At 45.2% G+C, this 17,630-nt stretch overlaps 1 protein-coding gene across 7 annotated transcripts in view; it reads left to right on the top strand.

Annotated features, from left to right (window-relative positions):
- The window catches only part of ptprfb (protein tyrosine phosphatase receptor type Fb), a 157,839-nt gene that overhangs the window by 88,911 nt on the left and 51,298 nt on the right, over positions 1-17,630 (top strand). For 6 of the 7 annotated variants that reach the window (XM_053673677.1, XM_053673679.1, XM_053673678.1 and 3 more), the window contains exons 7-12: positions 3,449-3,718; positions 5,199-5,780; positions 7,089-7,222; positions 8,911-9,055; positions 11,439-11,744; positions 14,618-14,811. In XM_053673677.1, the coding sequence (XP_053529652.1) occupies positions 3,449-3,718; positions 5,199-5,780; positions 7,089-7,222; positions 8,911-9,055; positions 11,439-11,744; positions 14,618-14,811 (1,631 nt within the window). Of the gene's footprint in view, positions 198-3,448; positions 3,719-5,198; positions 5,781-7,088; positions 7,223-8,910; positions 9,056-11,438; positions 11,745-14,617; positions 14,812-17,630 lie in introns of all 7 variants that reach the window. The other variant, XM_053673682.1, reaches the window with a different exon arrangement.

The raw sequence follows: 17,630 nt of genomic DNA, 5'->3' as shown, positions 1-17,630 counted from the left end.
AGGATGGAAAATTAAAGAGACAGAAAACTTGGAAGGTTGGAAGAAGGGTGACAGTGAAAAGAAGGGAGGGGGGGAAAGAAAAGAAAGGGGAATAGGAAAGGAAAGAATGAAAGAGAAGCATGAAAAAGGGGGAAATGGAAAGGAAGAAGGATGGAAGAAAGAGTGGTATATGCTGTGCCTGAGGGAGAAACATGAAGGTGTAGTATCAACTCTTCAGGAGATATATGACGTGTGTGTGTGTGTGTGTGTGTGTGTGTGTGTGTGTGTGAGGAACTCCGATTCCACAAACAGGAAGTAAAAGTTGTTTATTGTTGTTAATGCACTCAGACCTTTGGGCGTGGCCGTCTGTCTCCACTGCATTGATCACTGTCTGTTCACACAAATGTCTCTTACTCTCTCTCTCTTTTGTTGTTGTTGTTGTTGTCTCCATTTCCACTTCACCATCTCCTCATAAACACCTCTCAGACCAGCGTGAAGGTTTGTCTCTTTCACTCTTAACCCTTTCCTTTCTCACGGAACTGAAGCCCCTCGTATCAGTCTGTAATTCTTTCTTTCTGATTCGCCAATTCGTCCGACATCGTAAATATCTTCTTTATTTGCCTCCGAGGAACCGCATGAACCCGAACCCGCTCCTTTCTGTGTGCTACTTTTGCTTTTTTTTCTTCTTCTTCTTTTTTTTTTTTGCCTGCTCTAGTTTTCTTTCTTTTGTTTGTTGGAACAGGCAGGAGCGAAGGGAAGAGCGTAGAGCTCGATAACGAGGACACAGAGTCGTAGTTTGCATTCGGTAACAAAAAAGAGAGTCGACGTAACGAGCACTGCTGTAACGCGTTTACCCTTTAAACCGGGATTTCGTATACACCCGTCAGCCGTAACATTAAAACCGCTGACGGGGGACGTGAGTGACGCTAATTATCTCGTTACAGCAGGACCTGTCGGGGCGGAGGGATATATTTATTAGGCAGCAGGTGAAAGGTCAGATCTCGAAGTTGACTTGTTGGGCGAGCGTAAGGGTCTGAGCAACTTCGACGACGGAGAAATCATGACGTCTAGACGTCTGGGTCTCCGAAACGGCAGGTCTTGTGGAGTGTTCCTGGTATGCAGCGGTTAGTACCTACGAAAAGTGCTCCAAGGAAGGAGAACCGGTGAGAATGCGCGTTCATACGTGTGAGGAGTGAAGGCTGACCCGTCTGGTCCGATCCCACGGAAGAGCTACCGTCGCACAAACTGCTGAAAAGGTTCCTGCTGGTTCTGATAGAAAGGAGTCAGAACACGCTGAGCATCACAGCTTGCTGCGTATGGGTTCTGCGTAGCTGCAGACGGGTCAGAGCGCCCATGCCGACCCGCTGTACACCTCCGAAAGTTCCTACAATGGGCATCAGAACTGGACCATGGAGCGATGGAAGAAGGCGGCCTGGTCTGATGAATCACGTTTTCTTTTACATCACGTGGACGGGCGTGCGCGTGGGTCCTTTCCCTGGGGAAGAGACGGCACCAGGATGCACTATGGGAAGAAGGCGAGCTGGCGGAGGAAGTGTGTTGTTCTGCGTAACGTTCTGCTGGGAAACCAGGAAGCTCCGTTGTTAACGTTAGTGCTAACAATAATATGAAATATAGTGGTATAGCACGGTTTATAGGCGATGCAAATCAAACAGGGTATCTCTCACAAGCTCATATTTGACTCTGAAGCCTCCTCTGTTTCTCTCTTTGCACATGCTAGTTACACGTCGTTATCCGCTGCACTGCACAAGATTCGTAATCGCATGCTAACACCCGTCGATGTAGTTTTGCTTGACGTGCACAGCGTCTAGTGTCCCGCGTTTCGTTCTTTAGATTGCACGCCCTGCTTCTTCTCTTCTGCAGTCGACTCCGGCTAACAGCGTCAGCTCGTTTTCCTCTCCTCCTCTCGCTCACATGCTAACACCCATATCCACACCGTCATTAAGCTGTAATGCGCAAACGCGTTGACATTCAGCGCGGTTAATTAAAAAGAACGTGTGCCACCGCTTCTTTTATTTATTTATTTTTTATTAAGACTCCGTTCTCCCGGCCGCGCTGACGACCCGGATCACTCGCGGTTATTGCTTTGAGAAATATCTCGGGCGTTACCGGCCAGTTTCACCTTCGTTGCCTTCTCCATTCGTCTTTGAGACACGTTTGTAACCATTTTTTTATTTATTTTTTTTGTCGGATTTTCAAATCCTGCCCCGTGTCTAATTGAAACAAAGTGCTGGCGAGAACCTCAAGACGGCAAGACTTGGCCTTTTTCCCCCCGAGGCGGGCGCGTAATGACCCGGGGGCGGGTTGGATAACAAGCGTGACCATCGTGACTGTCTGGCCAAATTAAGAAATATTTGAAAATCCATTTTCATGGGGTCTGCTGCGAAAAGCAATTAGCGTCTACGGCGTTTCTCCGTGGAGACCTCGGGAGAGGTGCGTTAACGCGACAAAGTCCATTCGGTCCTGCTGTGGCATTTCAACCAGAACGAATCGGAGCGCTCGCTCAGGTTCGGTTCCCTTTAAAGAAAATAATTAAGCGGAGGCTACTTTCGGTACAAAAGGGACAAGATGGTAATCTCGACGCACGCCGAATAGAGAGAAAACGAACGAACAGAAGCACAATAGGACTTTGTGTTGTATTTTAAGGGGCCGTTTTTATCCTTCGTCTCCCTTGTGAGATTCTTTATTCGCCCTTGATTTCCCCTTCATGCTGAAAGTGTTTATCCCAGGCCATCTCTCCTTCCTTAAAGTATTCAGATCAGCCTCCATGCCGATAGTCCATTCTCTCTCTCTCTCTCTCTCTCGCTCTCTCGCTCTCTCATTCTCTTCGGTCTACTCACAACGTCAACAGGCCCCTTTTTTTTTCATCTCCATGGGAACCTCTTTATAATGTCAGGTTATCTGCATATCAGAGCTGCACAAAGAGAAGGGGAAAAAAAGGCCTCGATGAACAATGCGTGTCCCACGGGCTGTTCTCCCAGCGCTGCAATCCAGATACGGCAGCATACGCCGACGATCTCACGCCATCGACACCCTGTAATCGGAAAAGGCCTCAAAAAGCCTGCGGATTGGATTAGACGATAAAATTCGAAAGGGGGAGGGGGAGAACACAGCGCATTCAATCAAGTTAAACATTAGCGAGCTATCTTGCTTAATCCGATCTACCTGAACGGTACTTCCGTCTTTTCCGCTAATCTTCATTATCTCTCTGTAGAGTCTCCGATTGTATTCCGAGGCGCTATACAAAAGACTCAACCCAATTATGGTCGAGTTAGGAAGCTAGCTGAATATCACACAGAAATAAACCGGGCGATCAGGTCTTGATTTGAGTGATTGAGTGATTTGAGTGACGGCTGTAGTAGTACCGTTCGGTGTCTGCTCTCGCATCTCGCATCTCGCCTCTGCTACAGATCCAAAAATCTCACTTTACTCTTTTCGTTATGCGTTCCAGTACGGCGGGTGCCACCCCGTTTCTCCATCCCGCCCAGCGATCAGGAGGTGATGCCGGGGGGCAGCACTAATCTCACCTGCGTTGCCGTCGGAGCCCCGATGCCCTACGTCAAGTGGATGACTGGAGAAGTCGAGCTCACCAAAGAAGATGAAATGCCCGTAGGGCGCAACGTTCTGGAGCTTACCAACATCCGCAAGTCGGCTAACTACACCTGCGTGGCCATGTCTTCTCTGGGGATGATCGAAGCCACGGCGCAAGTTACAGTCAAAGGTAAAGTCTTATTTATTTATTTATTTATTTATACTCCTCACTGGCCTTCAGTTTGAGCGAGAAGCAGAGGAACCGCCAGCCATTCCTGTTCCATGGTAACGTTGGTAGTTATGTTGCCTGGATGCACATATAATAGGTCTTTTCTCTGATGGTATGTTCGGTTCAAACGGTAAACCTTTCAAAAGAGAATTGAGAGAAAGAAACTGTTTACCACAAGCCGCCATTCTATAGAGAGAAAGACCGGAGCCTCGCAACAGTCCACGGTTCTGGACCTGCCGACGAAAGACCCGGTGAGAAGGAATGAAGGGGGGGGGATTATCTTCCATTATTGGTTCATTCCTTGCACGTTGGTATTATGAATCGAAGCTGAACAAGAAGAGAAATGTCTGATTAAATCGAGGTAGCATACCTCAGCACAGATTTCGGCTCACTGTTTATTCCTCTAAAGGAGCAGTTTGATATATTTAAAAGCCTTCTGCCGCCAGTGAGGTGAACTCCACTTGTAATAAAATAATAAGACCTGAACAATGATAACCTGCACTTTTAATCTTGCCTAAATTCGCTAAAACCAGTGTCAGCTCAGAATCGAACGGAACCAGGCCCTGATTGTGGCTCCTCCCGAGTCCGGCGTGAGCGTAATTTAAAAAGTCCTGTCGGATACGCTGTCCGATTCTCTACCATTTAATGAACTTTAGGGACTTGGGAAAGCTGACTGGAGACATAAACGGGCTTCAGTTCTTTGCCCTTTCTATGATTCGGAGCTTGTATTTGCCCACAGCGAATGTACAGAGCAGGCTTCGAGTGTGTTTCGGTCCCACTAGACACCAGGACTCGCGTTAGCAACCGCTAACTCTATCGATCTCACTTTGCGCTTCGACAATCGATAAGGGCTCAGAGAGTGTCGCGGACGTTTATCTACAGGCTGGTCGCAAGTCTAAATGACACGAGGATTTTGTTCCTGACTTGCTCGCCTGCCCTTTGTACTCGTACTCTCTCTCTCTGTCTCTCACAAACACACAGCGTTCCAGTTGAGCTGGGCTGTATTTCTTTCGTGCTTTGTGATGGTTCTATCTCTGACACTCTATAAAATTGATTCAGAATGGGCTTCAGTGGCCAAGCAAGGTATCACTGGCAAGGAATATAAAGTGACAGTCGTCGTGTGATGATAATACACGTTGGCCATTATTTATGACAGTACCATGACGTCATCCGCGTGGTTAGTTTAACGCAGGGTTTTTATTTATGCAAACTTAACACGCTAGCGTTTAGCATTACAGGAACGGGCTGTCGTTGTCATTAGCTAAAGACCCAGATGACGTATGGTGAAAGTTACATCAGGAGATTGTGTTTGTAGCTTAACATGACTTTGGTAGCGAACTAGTTGGCAATTCCAAGGAACAAGGGCAACACCTCGGTTACCAAAGGCTTACCTTTGGTTTCTGGAGTTTCTGAAACCTTCGTTTGCTCTCCATCTCCTCAGCTCTCCCCAAACCCCCCACGTCTCTGACTGTAACGGAAACGACGGCCACCAGCGTCACCCTGACGTGGGACTCTGGGAACCCGGAACCCGTCTCCTATTACATGATCCAATATCGCTCCAAAGCCTCCGACAGCAGCTACCAGGAAGTGGACGGCGTTGCCACGACGCGCTACAGCATCGGCGGGTTGAGCCCGTACTCGGAGTACGAGTTCCGCGTCATGGCGGTGAACAACATCGGGCGCGGTCCACCGAGCGACGCCGTGGAGACCCGCACCAGCGAACAGGCTCCTTCGTCTCCTCCACTGCACGTGCAGGCGCGCATGCTGAGCTCTAGCACCATGTTGGTGCAGTGGGAACCTCCGGAGGAACCCAACGGGCAGATCCGTGGATATCGCATCTATTACACGACCGATCCGGAGCTGCAGCTTAGCGCCTGGCTGAAGCACAACACCGACGACAGCCGACTGACCACAATCTCTGGATTAACCACCAACATCACGTACAGTCTCCGCGTCCTGGGCTTCACGTCCGTAGGAGACGGACCTCCGTCGGATGTCCTGCAGGTCAAAACGCAGCAAGGAGGTATGTTCTTCTTACTTTTCATACAGTCGATCAGCCATTACGCACATCGTCTGACCACAAAATACGATACAATCATTCGAATAACTGCTAACGTACAAGCTCCGCCTTTAAGCTTTAGGCGATACCCCCTACCCGAGTCGCCGTACTATGCGCCGAGGCGGAAAACAATTTTGCTATCAATGCAGAACTTCAAACGCCATCCAACCGTGCCATGCCTCGTCTATTGACTCTTTTGTGGACATTTCTGATATCTAAAATGGGGGGGGGGGGTCCCAGCTAAGCTTCTGCCAGTCAAAACAATAACATTTTGTGTATTTTAAGCTTTTTGTTTAGTAAATGTTGCACCTGCTGAACCTCACTGAAGTCCTTCAGATTTTATAAAACCTTTTTGTTTGTCATTTTCTCTTTGTCGCAGCTCAGAGAGACGTAGATTTTTATAGACAGAGAAACAGGAATAAACACAGCGAGGATCTGGGACTAGTTTTGGTGTGTGTGTGTGTGTGTGTGTGTGTGTGTGTGTGTGTGTGTGCGGCGTACAAAGTTCAAAGCTTGCTGAAATGATTCATTCTGCCGTGACATGACCGAGATTTGTCTATGCTGCGGATTGAATAAATATACATGTTTACCAAAGTGAGAGACAGATATAGGATGAAAAACACATCATGGAAAAAGCGCAAATGGGGAAGAGTGCAAATAAGTTCAGCTGACGAGCCGGGCGAGACGTATCCAGTGGGTGGGTTTGTTTGTTTGTTTGTTTCTACGAGGGTCAAGTAGTAAAAAATGGAAGTCTGTCACAATTAAAATCCATTGTGTGCCATTCCAGGCCATTCCTAAATGTGTCTAGTTACTTCAAAGAACGTCATAAGCTACGTAATCTCGTTCCTAAAAAAAAATTAGAACGTTCGAAGTGAGAATATATCGTCGTCTGACGTCAATTCCGGATTTCTGCTACAATTTCGAATCTAAATTTGGGGAGGCGGGGCCTAGGGGACTTGTATTGTAATGTATTCCTGTTTTCCAAGATGGCCGCCATAATAATGTTCCAGGCTTCATGGAGGAGTTCTGTTCGTGTTTCTAGAACTGGACAGGGGTTCGGGGGATAAAAGGTGGATTTTAGGTGGCTTCCATGATTCGTTAGCTAGCATTTGTCACTCGAGCACTAAAGCTAGAGAAGCTGTTGGACTGTGGGTGATGGTCCGAATTTGGCGTGAGGTGTCCAGAATAAAAGATTTTGACTGGTTATAATCGGGTTTATTAATGTTTACTGATTTCTTTGCTAACGTCCTTTCTTTCCCGTACGCTCTTCAGTCCCGGCACAGCCTTCCGGGTTCGAGGCCGAAGCCGAACCCGACGCCAGGATTATGCTGAAGTGGCTTTGGCCCGTCCAAGAACCGATCACTTTATACGAGCTACATTACTGGGAGGACGGATCAGACAATAAGGTACGGCAGATCTGGACTTATCCCTTTTTTTGTTTGTTTTCTTTTTCTGTCTCTCTGTTATTGGGCTCCATACAGGGGGTTATTCAAGCGTATGATTCAGGGCCATGACTGAAAATCAAAGGCGGTCCAAATTGACATTTCTGCACCGTGGCCCCAGGGCAAACGCCTGAGAATCGTTTCGAGAGGATGAGTCCTGTAGATTGTTTGCCTTTTTTTTAAATAAAAAAAAAAAAGGCAAAACAAAAACAGGACGTTCTAATCAATTCCCACTGACAACGGATCCGCCGATTCAAGTCTTGGCAAAAACTCGCACGCCATGTGGAGGAGACGTGGGTAAAATCGGCCCATGTTGAGAGCAGATGCCTTCTGAACGCTCTGATCGTTCCCTGTTCCGGTAAAAATGTGGCTGTGGACTATAGGGGTGTGACGATATATCAGTATGGCGGCGTACCAGGATGAAAACTAAACTTAAGATATGTATTCCAGAATTCAGATTCTACGAGTATGCAAATTAGAACCCCCCCCCCCCCCCCCCCTTCTCAAGTAATCTGGCATGGCTTGCATTTGCATAAATGAACCTGATTGGCTGTTATTTTTAATGCAGTAACACTCCTTTACTTCATTACAATATATCCAGATTAAATGAATATGCAAATTAGGAGGAAGAAAACTCCCTCGCCTTTACACTCCCTTTCCCCATTTTCCGAGTAAACTGGCGCTACAGTACATGGCCTTCATTTGCATACATGATCCTGATTGGCTGTTATGTTTTATGATGCAAAAACACACGGTCCCAACACTTTTTTCGTTACATTACGTTTCATTACATAATCTACATTCTATTAATATGTAAATTAAAAAATGCCTTCACTCGTAGCGTTCCTTACCCCTGTCCCAGGTGAATTGATGTTACATGGATTTCATTTGCATACTTGAACCTGATTGGCTGTTATATTTTATAATGAAGTAAGACTGACTTAGTGGAATGACTTTTACTGCCCTTAAGAAATTTACATGCTATGAATATGTCAGTTGGACACGTCCACAACTTTACGAGTAATCTGTTGGCTTTTTAAAAAATATACATTTTTATAAAATGGTTCGCATTTGCATACTTGAACCTGATTGGCTGTTATATTTTGTGATGCAGTAACCCTCGCCTGACACGTTTAATGAGATTTTCATCCGTTCTTTATTAAAATACATTTTAAAAAAAAGATAAAAGAAAGAATAAAGCATCAAAACTCTTTGTGCGTATTGTCACATTTTGAGAAGTCGAATTAAAAAAAGCCTTTTTTAAAGCTTTTTTTTTTTTTTTTAAAGTTTAAAGAAGTGAAAATCAACTGTTTCTACACTTTTTTTGGTAAACTACTGAAGACCCAGAGTGAATCCACCGAGTCCGCTTCATGTTTGTTTATTTAAAATGAATATTTATATGGCCTTTAATGTTGTTGTTTGTTTTTCCGAATAAAAGTAATGCCGGTACAGTGAAAACTCCTTCTTAATGCTAGCATGACTAGCATAATGCGAGACCAATTTTAACATCGAGGCTTTTATATTTCACCAGGGTTTGTTGCGTCTCCTCTGAGATTCCACACTCACTGCCTGGTCCGAGATTGCGAGACACGGATGTCTTTGAAAAGTGAATAAAGGTGAAAATAAAAAGGTGTTTCGCGTTCTTTTTGCAGATTCGTGTCACCTTCATCCCGGCTGGGTCGTACGCCGTGGAAGGCCTGAAACCAGACACTCTGTATAAGTTCTCCCTCGCCGCCCGCTCCGAAATGGGCCTGGGGGTCTTCACTAAGCCCATCGAAGTCAGGACCGCTCAGTCCAGTGAGTGCTCTTCTCTTTCCTCCTGTTATATCAGCGCTAACCTAGAAAAAATTTAGAAAGAAAGAAATCACCCTGCTGCTCAGGGACAGCCGTAGATTTCCTCTCCATCCCTTTCCTCTCCTGTCTCTGCCATTAATTATCCCGTTTTCCTGAGCGAGGGAAACCCTTTGGCCGTCCACAAGGGCGGAATATCACTGTCGAGCATTCTGTCTTACAAAAGAGTATAACGATACAAATACAGCGTAAAGCTAAATAAGCAGATGCGGATATGCAAATTCATGTTGTTTTTAGCTAATGGCGGGAAATTTAGGGCGGAGTCTGTGCAAATAGATTCGTTTAGCGTCTGCGGTGTGATTTTCGAAAAAAGCCGGAAATTCACTTCGGGAAGGGGATTGTGCGCGAATGAGCACTATCACTACCGAAGGGCAGGTAATACAATTGTGTACAAACTAATGAGAACTTTTCTTGAAATTACGACAATGTTACGGCTTTAAAATCTTTATATCGGCGGTTTATATTGAAGAAAAGGACGTACTGTTTAAAATTCATTGGAGGGAGGGGCTGTTTAGCATAAGCACGTTATATATATAATATTATATGAGTAGATTATACGAATAAATTTATAATAGATTGAAACCGCTGGATGGTGCAAAGGTTGCCAGATTGTTCCATGTTTTCGATCACAATCAGTGGTTTAACTGTAGGAATAAAAACACCCGCAGCTTCACCTCAAGACGGTTACAAAGCCGCTGACACTGGAGACTCCTTACGTAAACCCTCCGCGTAATAAACGTCTCAAGTCTCTGTGAATGAGCCGTTACTATAGAAACGAAATTTAATCAGGACCTTTGACCAAGCAGAATCCAGAATTCTTATTTGATACTGTAGATACTGCTAGGAAGCAAAAACGCCCAATATGGCAACCGTGATAGTGGCGATCCTGTCCTGCCGGGCTCTGGTTGTTAACAAAAGCCTTCCATTCGCTGTTTTTTTTTTTATTATTCTCTTATTCATCTTTTTCTCCATTATTTACTATTTTATGTGTCTTATGTTGTATTTATTTAAAGAAATGCACGAACATATTCCTTCTGTTCTTTTTTAACTCATAAATGACAGATTTGTTGATGTTCATTCAGTGATTCATATTAGTTATTTTATTATTATTATTATTATTATTATTATTATTATTTGTTGTTGTTGTTGTTGTTGTGTGCATTTTTTTGTTTGTTTCACACTTCTGGGCTGTGGAAATTTAGCCAGATTCACCTGTGCATCGTTTGACACTGATTTTAATAAAATTTGACCTTTCATTGGGTTTGCCTAAAAGGAATGGAGATACCCTGCCAGCCAACACACACACGCACACACACACACATCCCTTCTCTAAGCGGTCACGCGATTTGACACTTGGAAGCCTGACAAATGCAGAAAGACGCTGTCTTCGAGCCAAAGAGCCGGCATTCAAACATGTAAGCAGCAACACACACACACACACACACACACACACACACACATGCACACGCGCACACACAAAGTAGGCCAACGATTGACAGATCACTGTCTCGTGGTATCAGTCTCACCATGCTGTCCTTTACACTGCCACCCTTTTCCTCATTAAGCCCCATTTGTACTCCTTAAAGACATGCGAATATTCACGTTCAGTGAAACGAGGCCTGAAGACGATGCGAAATTCAAACAGACTTTGTGCCCCAGGCATAAAATCAGATTAGGTTTGTAATTTGACATCAGAAACAAAGACGTCTCACTTAACGGGCATGGCGGTTGCTTATATTTCTACGTTTTCAGCCAATTCCTCTTGTTGTTCGAGTGGTCAAAGTCACGGGAACGATCGTCGCCAGGCAGCTGAGAAACCCGTACTCCGAGCCTAAGCTAGAGTCGAATAAAGGTATCGATTCGACGAGCTTTCACGTCTTGTGTTCGGACGACGGGACGTGTGCCGTGGCCATGGAGACCCGACGATCTGTTGGTAAATTATTGTACAGCTACAGTTACGCTGTAATTACACTTAGCGTCGATTTCTAATCAAACTTCGGGGATTTTAAATTTTTTTTCATAAACGTTGAACATTAACTTAGACTGGAGAATATTCGTGAGTAAAAATCTTTGGAATGATTTACACAATTCGTCTGACGCGTGGTATCTAAAGCCAGTGTCCAATCCAAGCATAGATCTAAATTTCCTCAAGGCTTCCAAGTCTCCATCAGTCCTGAGGTTTGAACCCACAACCTTTTGGCTCGCTCGATCCGAACCCTAACCGATAAGAACCTGGCTAGAGTCCGAGCCTAGAAGTGTTGACCTTCTTCCTGATTTGACCTTGGGTTTGTTTTAATTTTGCCTGACTCCCATTCCATTGCCTTGCCAGCCCCCTCAGCTCCACCTCAGGACGTTCAGGTGCTCAGTCTGAGCTCCACTAGCATTAAGGTGAGTTGGGTGCCGCCTCCTGCCGCCAGCAGGCACGGCGCTATCGTTCGCTACACCGTGAGCTACCAGGCGGTGAGCGGCGAGGACACCGAGCGGCACGAGGTGACGGATATCGGAGCGGACGCCACCGGTGTTGTACTAGAGGGGTTGGGGAAGTGGACGGAGTACGTGGTGCGGGTGAGGGCTCACACCGACGTGGGGCCCGGGCCTGAGAGCGCACCTGTACGCATCCGAACCAACGAGGATGGTATGTCCTGGCTACAACGTGCCAAAATTCCTGCTGGAATCTGAACCCCGCTTCCCGTTCCTGTCCTTTTTCCTCTTAACTCTCGGGTGGTCCCTGTCCTCCGAATGAAAAGTCCCGTTTATTCCTCCTTTCTGATCTTCCTGCCTTTCGCTCTCGTCAACCTCTAACCTCACTTAATACTAATATTCATTTCTAGATACTCATTCATTTAGGGGTCAAGCTGCCGTTATCCAGACGTCACCGAGGGGTCCAATTCAAGTCAGTCCAGTTTTATTTGTACGGCGCTTTTTACCGTAGACATCGTCTCAAAGCAGCTTTACAGAAACATATCAACGCGGTATACAGATATTAAAAGTGCGAATTTATCCCGATTGAGCGAGCCGGTGGCGGATGTGTTAAGAGCAAGAAACCTTGAGAGGAACCCGAGGAACTCAGACGGGAACCCGTCCTCATCTGGGTCACAACGGATAGTGTGAAAAAGTTCATTACGGATCTATATGACGTCTGTTTGGCTTTAGAAGCAGCCGTAGTCCCAGCAGTCTGGAATGGGAGTAGATGAGAGCGCCATCCAGAGGCAGGACATCCGAAACGGATCAGGCAGGTCCGGAGAACGTCGAATAAGGTTGGCGTGAATAATCTCGTGAATAGTCGTCATTTCTCCCTAAGAGACGAAAAGTTGGTTCTCGCGTTAGTTCTAGCATTTAACACTAGACATGAGGGAGGTTTTCGCTTCCTGTCGATTGGTTGCTCTTTCTGCTAACTTCCCGACCTGTTTTGCCAAACTGCTATGAACTGAGACGCGACTAAAAGCCTCTGACTTGTCCCTCCGCGACGTTTCGATGAAGCGCGAGGACGTTCAGGCCGAGGAAAGCCGAGCCTTTTAGTCTAAGACGGGACCCACGCTTCTCCTCGGCAGACAACGTGCGCTTTGTCTCTAAATGACAGGATTTGCTTCGCTCTCCTGGACACACCAGGCTTTTTCTCCCAGACGTAATCAAGCGCTCTTTCGCAGGGTGCTGTAAGGCTGAGGTTTTCTCTCGCCCCTCCTTTCCTCCGCCTGAAAACAGAGCCCTCTTTTTTTTCCATCGCCAGTTTCTCCCCTCACAGTTCGTTTCTACCCCTTGTTGATTCTCCTTCTTCTTCTGGCTTCAGGACATCCCACTCTTCTACTCCACCCTCTCCTTTCCTTCATTCCCTGACTTTCTCGCTCTTTTCCCACCCGTCCAGAACTTATTTTGGGTCATAATCATCGCTCTTCAAGTGTCTCTTCTCCTTTCTCACTTACTGACTTACTTTTTCATAAGAATAAGAGCTCTCTTTCTCCCGGATCCCACAAGGCCCGCCGTCTATAATTAATATATTTGAAGTTTCCTTACTGTAATTAACAAGTTTTCAACACATTTCACCACACGCTGTTCTCTGTCCTTAATTCCCCTCTCTCCCTTCGCAACGCTGAACCCAGTTCCCTTTAGAACCCGTGAATGTTTTGCTGGATCATCACATTACTTTACTTCGTAAAGAGCTTGTAGAAAACGGGTAAATTCTCAGAATCGCCTCGAAGGAGCACGCGAACAGAGCGCCGTGCTTTTTAACTCGCACCAACGATCGCTGGTGCAGCGTAGCACGCGCGTAGACGTCCGAGTTCACCGTCTCAGGGATGATTACTTAAATGAGAGTCGGGAACGTCCGACGGATCGTCTGAACTCCTAAAAACATAGCGCTGATGTTTCCGTGCTTCTGGATTTCTTTCAAGTTTTATCGTTAGTTACGTTTTTTTTTTTTTAAATTACTTTGTCTTATCTTATCTTACCTTAGCTTGAATTCTTTTTTTTCTTTTTTTTTTTTTTTTTTCCTTTTTAAATAAATGAATCAGTTTTCATATTTGGTGTCGTTTTCGTTTCGAGTCGGTGTTTCATTTTATTTAGAAAAAAAAAAAAAACCCAAAACTTTCAACTTCAAAGGGCAGAGCACGAAAAGAATAAAGGCTTTAAGGGGGAACAGGAAACTAGGCATATTCTTGCTTGAGAAAGTTAACAACTAAGAGTGTGTGTGAGTGTGTGTGTGTGTGTGTGTGTGTGTGTGTGTGTGTGTGTGTGTGTGTGGGCTTAAGGGAACATTAAAACATATACGCTACTTTGATGCTGAGCAACATAATAAATTTCCCTTTAGTACTGGCGCCCTGAGGTGCATGTTAATTTTTGTCCTTTTTTTATTGCCTTGTTTCTCGGATACATGCGAAAGTTCTCGTTTTCAGTGCCGAGTGCATCGTAAGGGACGCGTCGGGTCTCTGTTACGAGCTACGAAATATGCTTTAGTACCTGGTGCCCTGAGGTACTGGTAGGGTTTGTTTGTTTTTTTGTTTGTATTTTTAATGCCTCGCACTGACAGGATGCATTAATTCTTTAAAACTCGTGTTCAAGATAGACTTTCGTGTCGCAAATTTGTTTTTACTTTTAAGTTGCTACCCTGGTTCAGTTTTTTATTTTTTATTTTTTTTTTATCTGTTTATTTATTTATTTATCTATTTATTTATTTATTAGCTACCTACATGGTCCTTGCAAAAGAGAGTTCTTGGCCCCCTTAAAGCCTATTTCAAAGCCTGAATTTTCTTCTTTCTCTGTTTCTCTTTCTTTGTTCATCTCTGGGGTATTTATTTGTTTTGTTCGTTCATTTAAATGTCTCTATTTTCTTTAATTAAAAAGCTAGATGATAAAATTTCCTACTTCAGCTCAAAGTTTTCTCATAACCTAAGCTTCTTTCTTTTCTTTTCCCCCTAATGTATATATATATATATATATATATATATATATATATATATATATATATATATATATGTGTGTGTGTGTGTGTGTGTGTGTATATTCTGTTCACAGTGCCTGGAGCTCCTCCTCGTAAGTTGGAGGTCGAAGCTGTAAACTCGACGGCTATCCGTGTGACGTGGAAGCCGCCGCTCTCGGGAAAGCAGCACGGTCAGATCCGAGGATATCAGGTGATCTATTCCCGGCTGGAGAACGGGGAACCACGAGGGCAACCGAACATCATGGACGTAGCGCTGCCTGAAGCCCAAGTAAGAAAAACATCGACATCATCATCGTCATTATGATTTTATTACTCGCCATATTTCACCAACAGGGGGCGCCGTCTGACATCGCCATATCATCACTTTATATTTCTCCAGGATTCTCCGTCTTTTTCTCGCAACTTTGTGTTTTATTTAATTAATTTATGCATTTTTTTACTGAAACGGAACATCGGTGTCCTTTTCGCGGACCCTTTTTATCCGCAGGCTTTGATACATATGCACTGCTTTGTTACCGTATATATATATATATATATATATATATATATATATATATATATATATATATATATATATAATTAATTATTTATTTTATTTTTGTTACCCCGACTCACATTGCATTGAAATGAGGACATTTGACATCAGCCTGGAGAAACGAGCGTGTGCCGAGGCGGAGGGAAGACAGTAATCCTTAAGAGGGATTTGGATTTTCATGAATATTTTAAAGCGGGAAGATCAGACTCTGTTTTTTTTTTTTTTTTTGAGATGTCAGGAAGTTCTCTCACACGGGGATAACCTACACATCTTTAATTTATCTCTGCTGGCACGTTCGCCTTCCTCTCTTATCAAACTAGCATTAGTGGTACATTCATTGTGTTTCTAGTGCTAATATACATTTATTTATTTATTTATTTATTTATTTATTTTCCCCAGCAGTAATTTCTAGCTGAAGTTTATATCGTATCTCTCGCCCATGTCATAGTAGTTATTTGTTCGTGTGGGCGTTTTAAGTGTGCTGTCTTTCTGAACAAGGCCAGACCTAGAGCCTACACACACACACACACACACACACAGTGCCCTGGTTCCAGTGCTAAATTTAACCTATCGGACGGACGGGTGAACACACACACACACACACACACACACACTTCAGCCCTGAAATTCACGTTGCGCAATAGACACATGTCATCACAAACTCCTCACCATCATTTGCGCACCGTGGGCGTGTCCCAAACCACGTACCCTGTAGTCTACACAAACTTCATTGCAAACCTCCCACTATCATCAGACCGCTGTGGGCGTGGCCTAATTACATCTTATCCACTATATAAGATGCTACATAGTCTTACCATTATCTCTGTGCCGTGGGCGTGTCCCAAACCGCACTCCCTGTAAAATCCTACCTTCATTAGTGCGCTGTGGGCGTGGCCCGTTTACATTTTACTCACTATGTAGGTTCGCCGTTATCAGTGCACTGTGGGCGTGTCCCAAACCACACGCCCTATTCGCTATATAGTGAATCATGGTTATTTTGTAGCCATCTTGCAGTGCATTGTGGGATTCCACAGTGGGTTTTTTTCCCACTATGCTGAGCAGAATAGTGCACTAGATAGGGTGTAGGGATTAAGTTTTGCTTCCTGAAGTGAGCTTTCGCTGATTCTTTTTTCAGCTCACTTAGCAGCTCGTCTTAGCATCGGAGCGTGACTGACGTCGAGCGCTTTACTTTCCTTGAGGTGTGTCGGCTCTGCTTCGGTGTGATTCACGTTGGCCGTGTGTGTGTGTGTGTCACCGGGCCGACAGCATGTAGGGGTTAATGGGATTTCACGCTCGGGGTAACACCACAGGGGCTCGCGCTGAGAAAATGGGCTCTCGGTCCACGGAGAGTTTTCGCTCTCCCTCAGTGCAGAACAGAAAGTTTGTGAAGTGTGTGTCGCTTTTGAGTGTAAATGAAATGTGTGTGAAATTCAGAGTTCGGAGTGTGTGTGTCCTGATCAAGTGTGTGTGTGTGGAGGTAGGTGTTCAGGATGGGTATCAGTCCTGGATTAATTAAGTAATAGTTTTAATAAATCTGTAAGGTGTGTTATACATTTAGCCCCGCCCCCTCAAGTCTCTAGAGCCATCCACCTGGCTCCGCCCCTCTTTAATGCTATCCTCCTGTCAGGTTTTGGGAGCCATCCACCTATCCCCTCAACTCTCTGGAACAATCTAAGAAGCCCCACCCCCCTAAGGTCTTTGGAGCCATCTACCTGGCCTCCCAGACCCCGCCCCCTTAACTTTCTGGAACCATTTACCTATACCCATCCCGTCAATTCTTTACAGACATTTACATAGCCCCAATCTTGCTCCTTGAATCCATCCACTTAGCCACACCCCATTCACCTGAGCCCGCCTCCTCAGTTCTTTATTGCTCTCCACTTGGCTCCGCCTCCTTCATATTTCTAATACCCTGTCCACTCAGCTTTCCAGAACCACACACATAGCCACGCTCTTCAGAGCCAACCACCTGGCTCCCTCTCTGGTACGATCCACCAGACCCCGCCCCTTACCTTTCTGAACGGCCACCCGTTCAGTTCTTTACAGATATTTACCTGGCCCCGCCTCATCATCTCTTTAATGCGAGCCACCAGACCCTGATCTTAACGCACCCTTAGTTCTACAGACATTATCCTGGCCCCGCCTCTAGCTCTCTGGAGCCCCGTGTCCCTTTGGGTCCCCACACACCTCCACCTGGCCACACCTCCTCAACTCCTATCTGGATTCAAGCTATTGTTTGTTTGTTTTGTTTGTTTTATGACACTTTTCCATGTGTCCTAAAATCTTGAAATAAAACGGTAACAGAGCAGTGCATTGTACAAGAAGGAACCTCTTGAGGAACCTTTAGAGAACTGTGTTTATTTTTGCCATTCTTCACTAATCCGAGTGTTCTGATCGGCTGAAAGCCGCACAGACGATGACACTAATACCAGCTGGTCATTGGGAGTGTGTATGTGTTACTGTTTACGTTGTGGGTCACGCCGATTCGCCTGCGGTGTTATTGTGTTATTGTGTATTTGTGTTCCCGGGTAAGTGTCGAAGGTTCCTCATGA

The sequence above is a fragment of the Ictalurus punctatus genome, chromosome 20, assembly GCF_001660625.3.
Source record: "Ictalurus punctatus breed USDA103 chromosome 20, Coco_2.0, whole genome shotgun sequence".
Taxonomy (NCBI): Eukaryota; Metazoa; Chordata; class Actinopteri; order Siluriformes; family Ictaluridae; genus Ictalurus; species Ictalurus punctatus.
The sequence above is the reverse complement of the archived record's forward strand: the minus strand, read 5'-3'. Positions and strand labels throughout refer to the sequence as shown.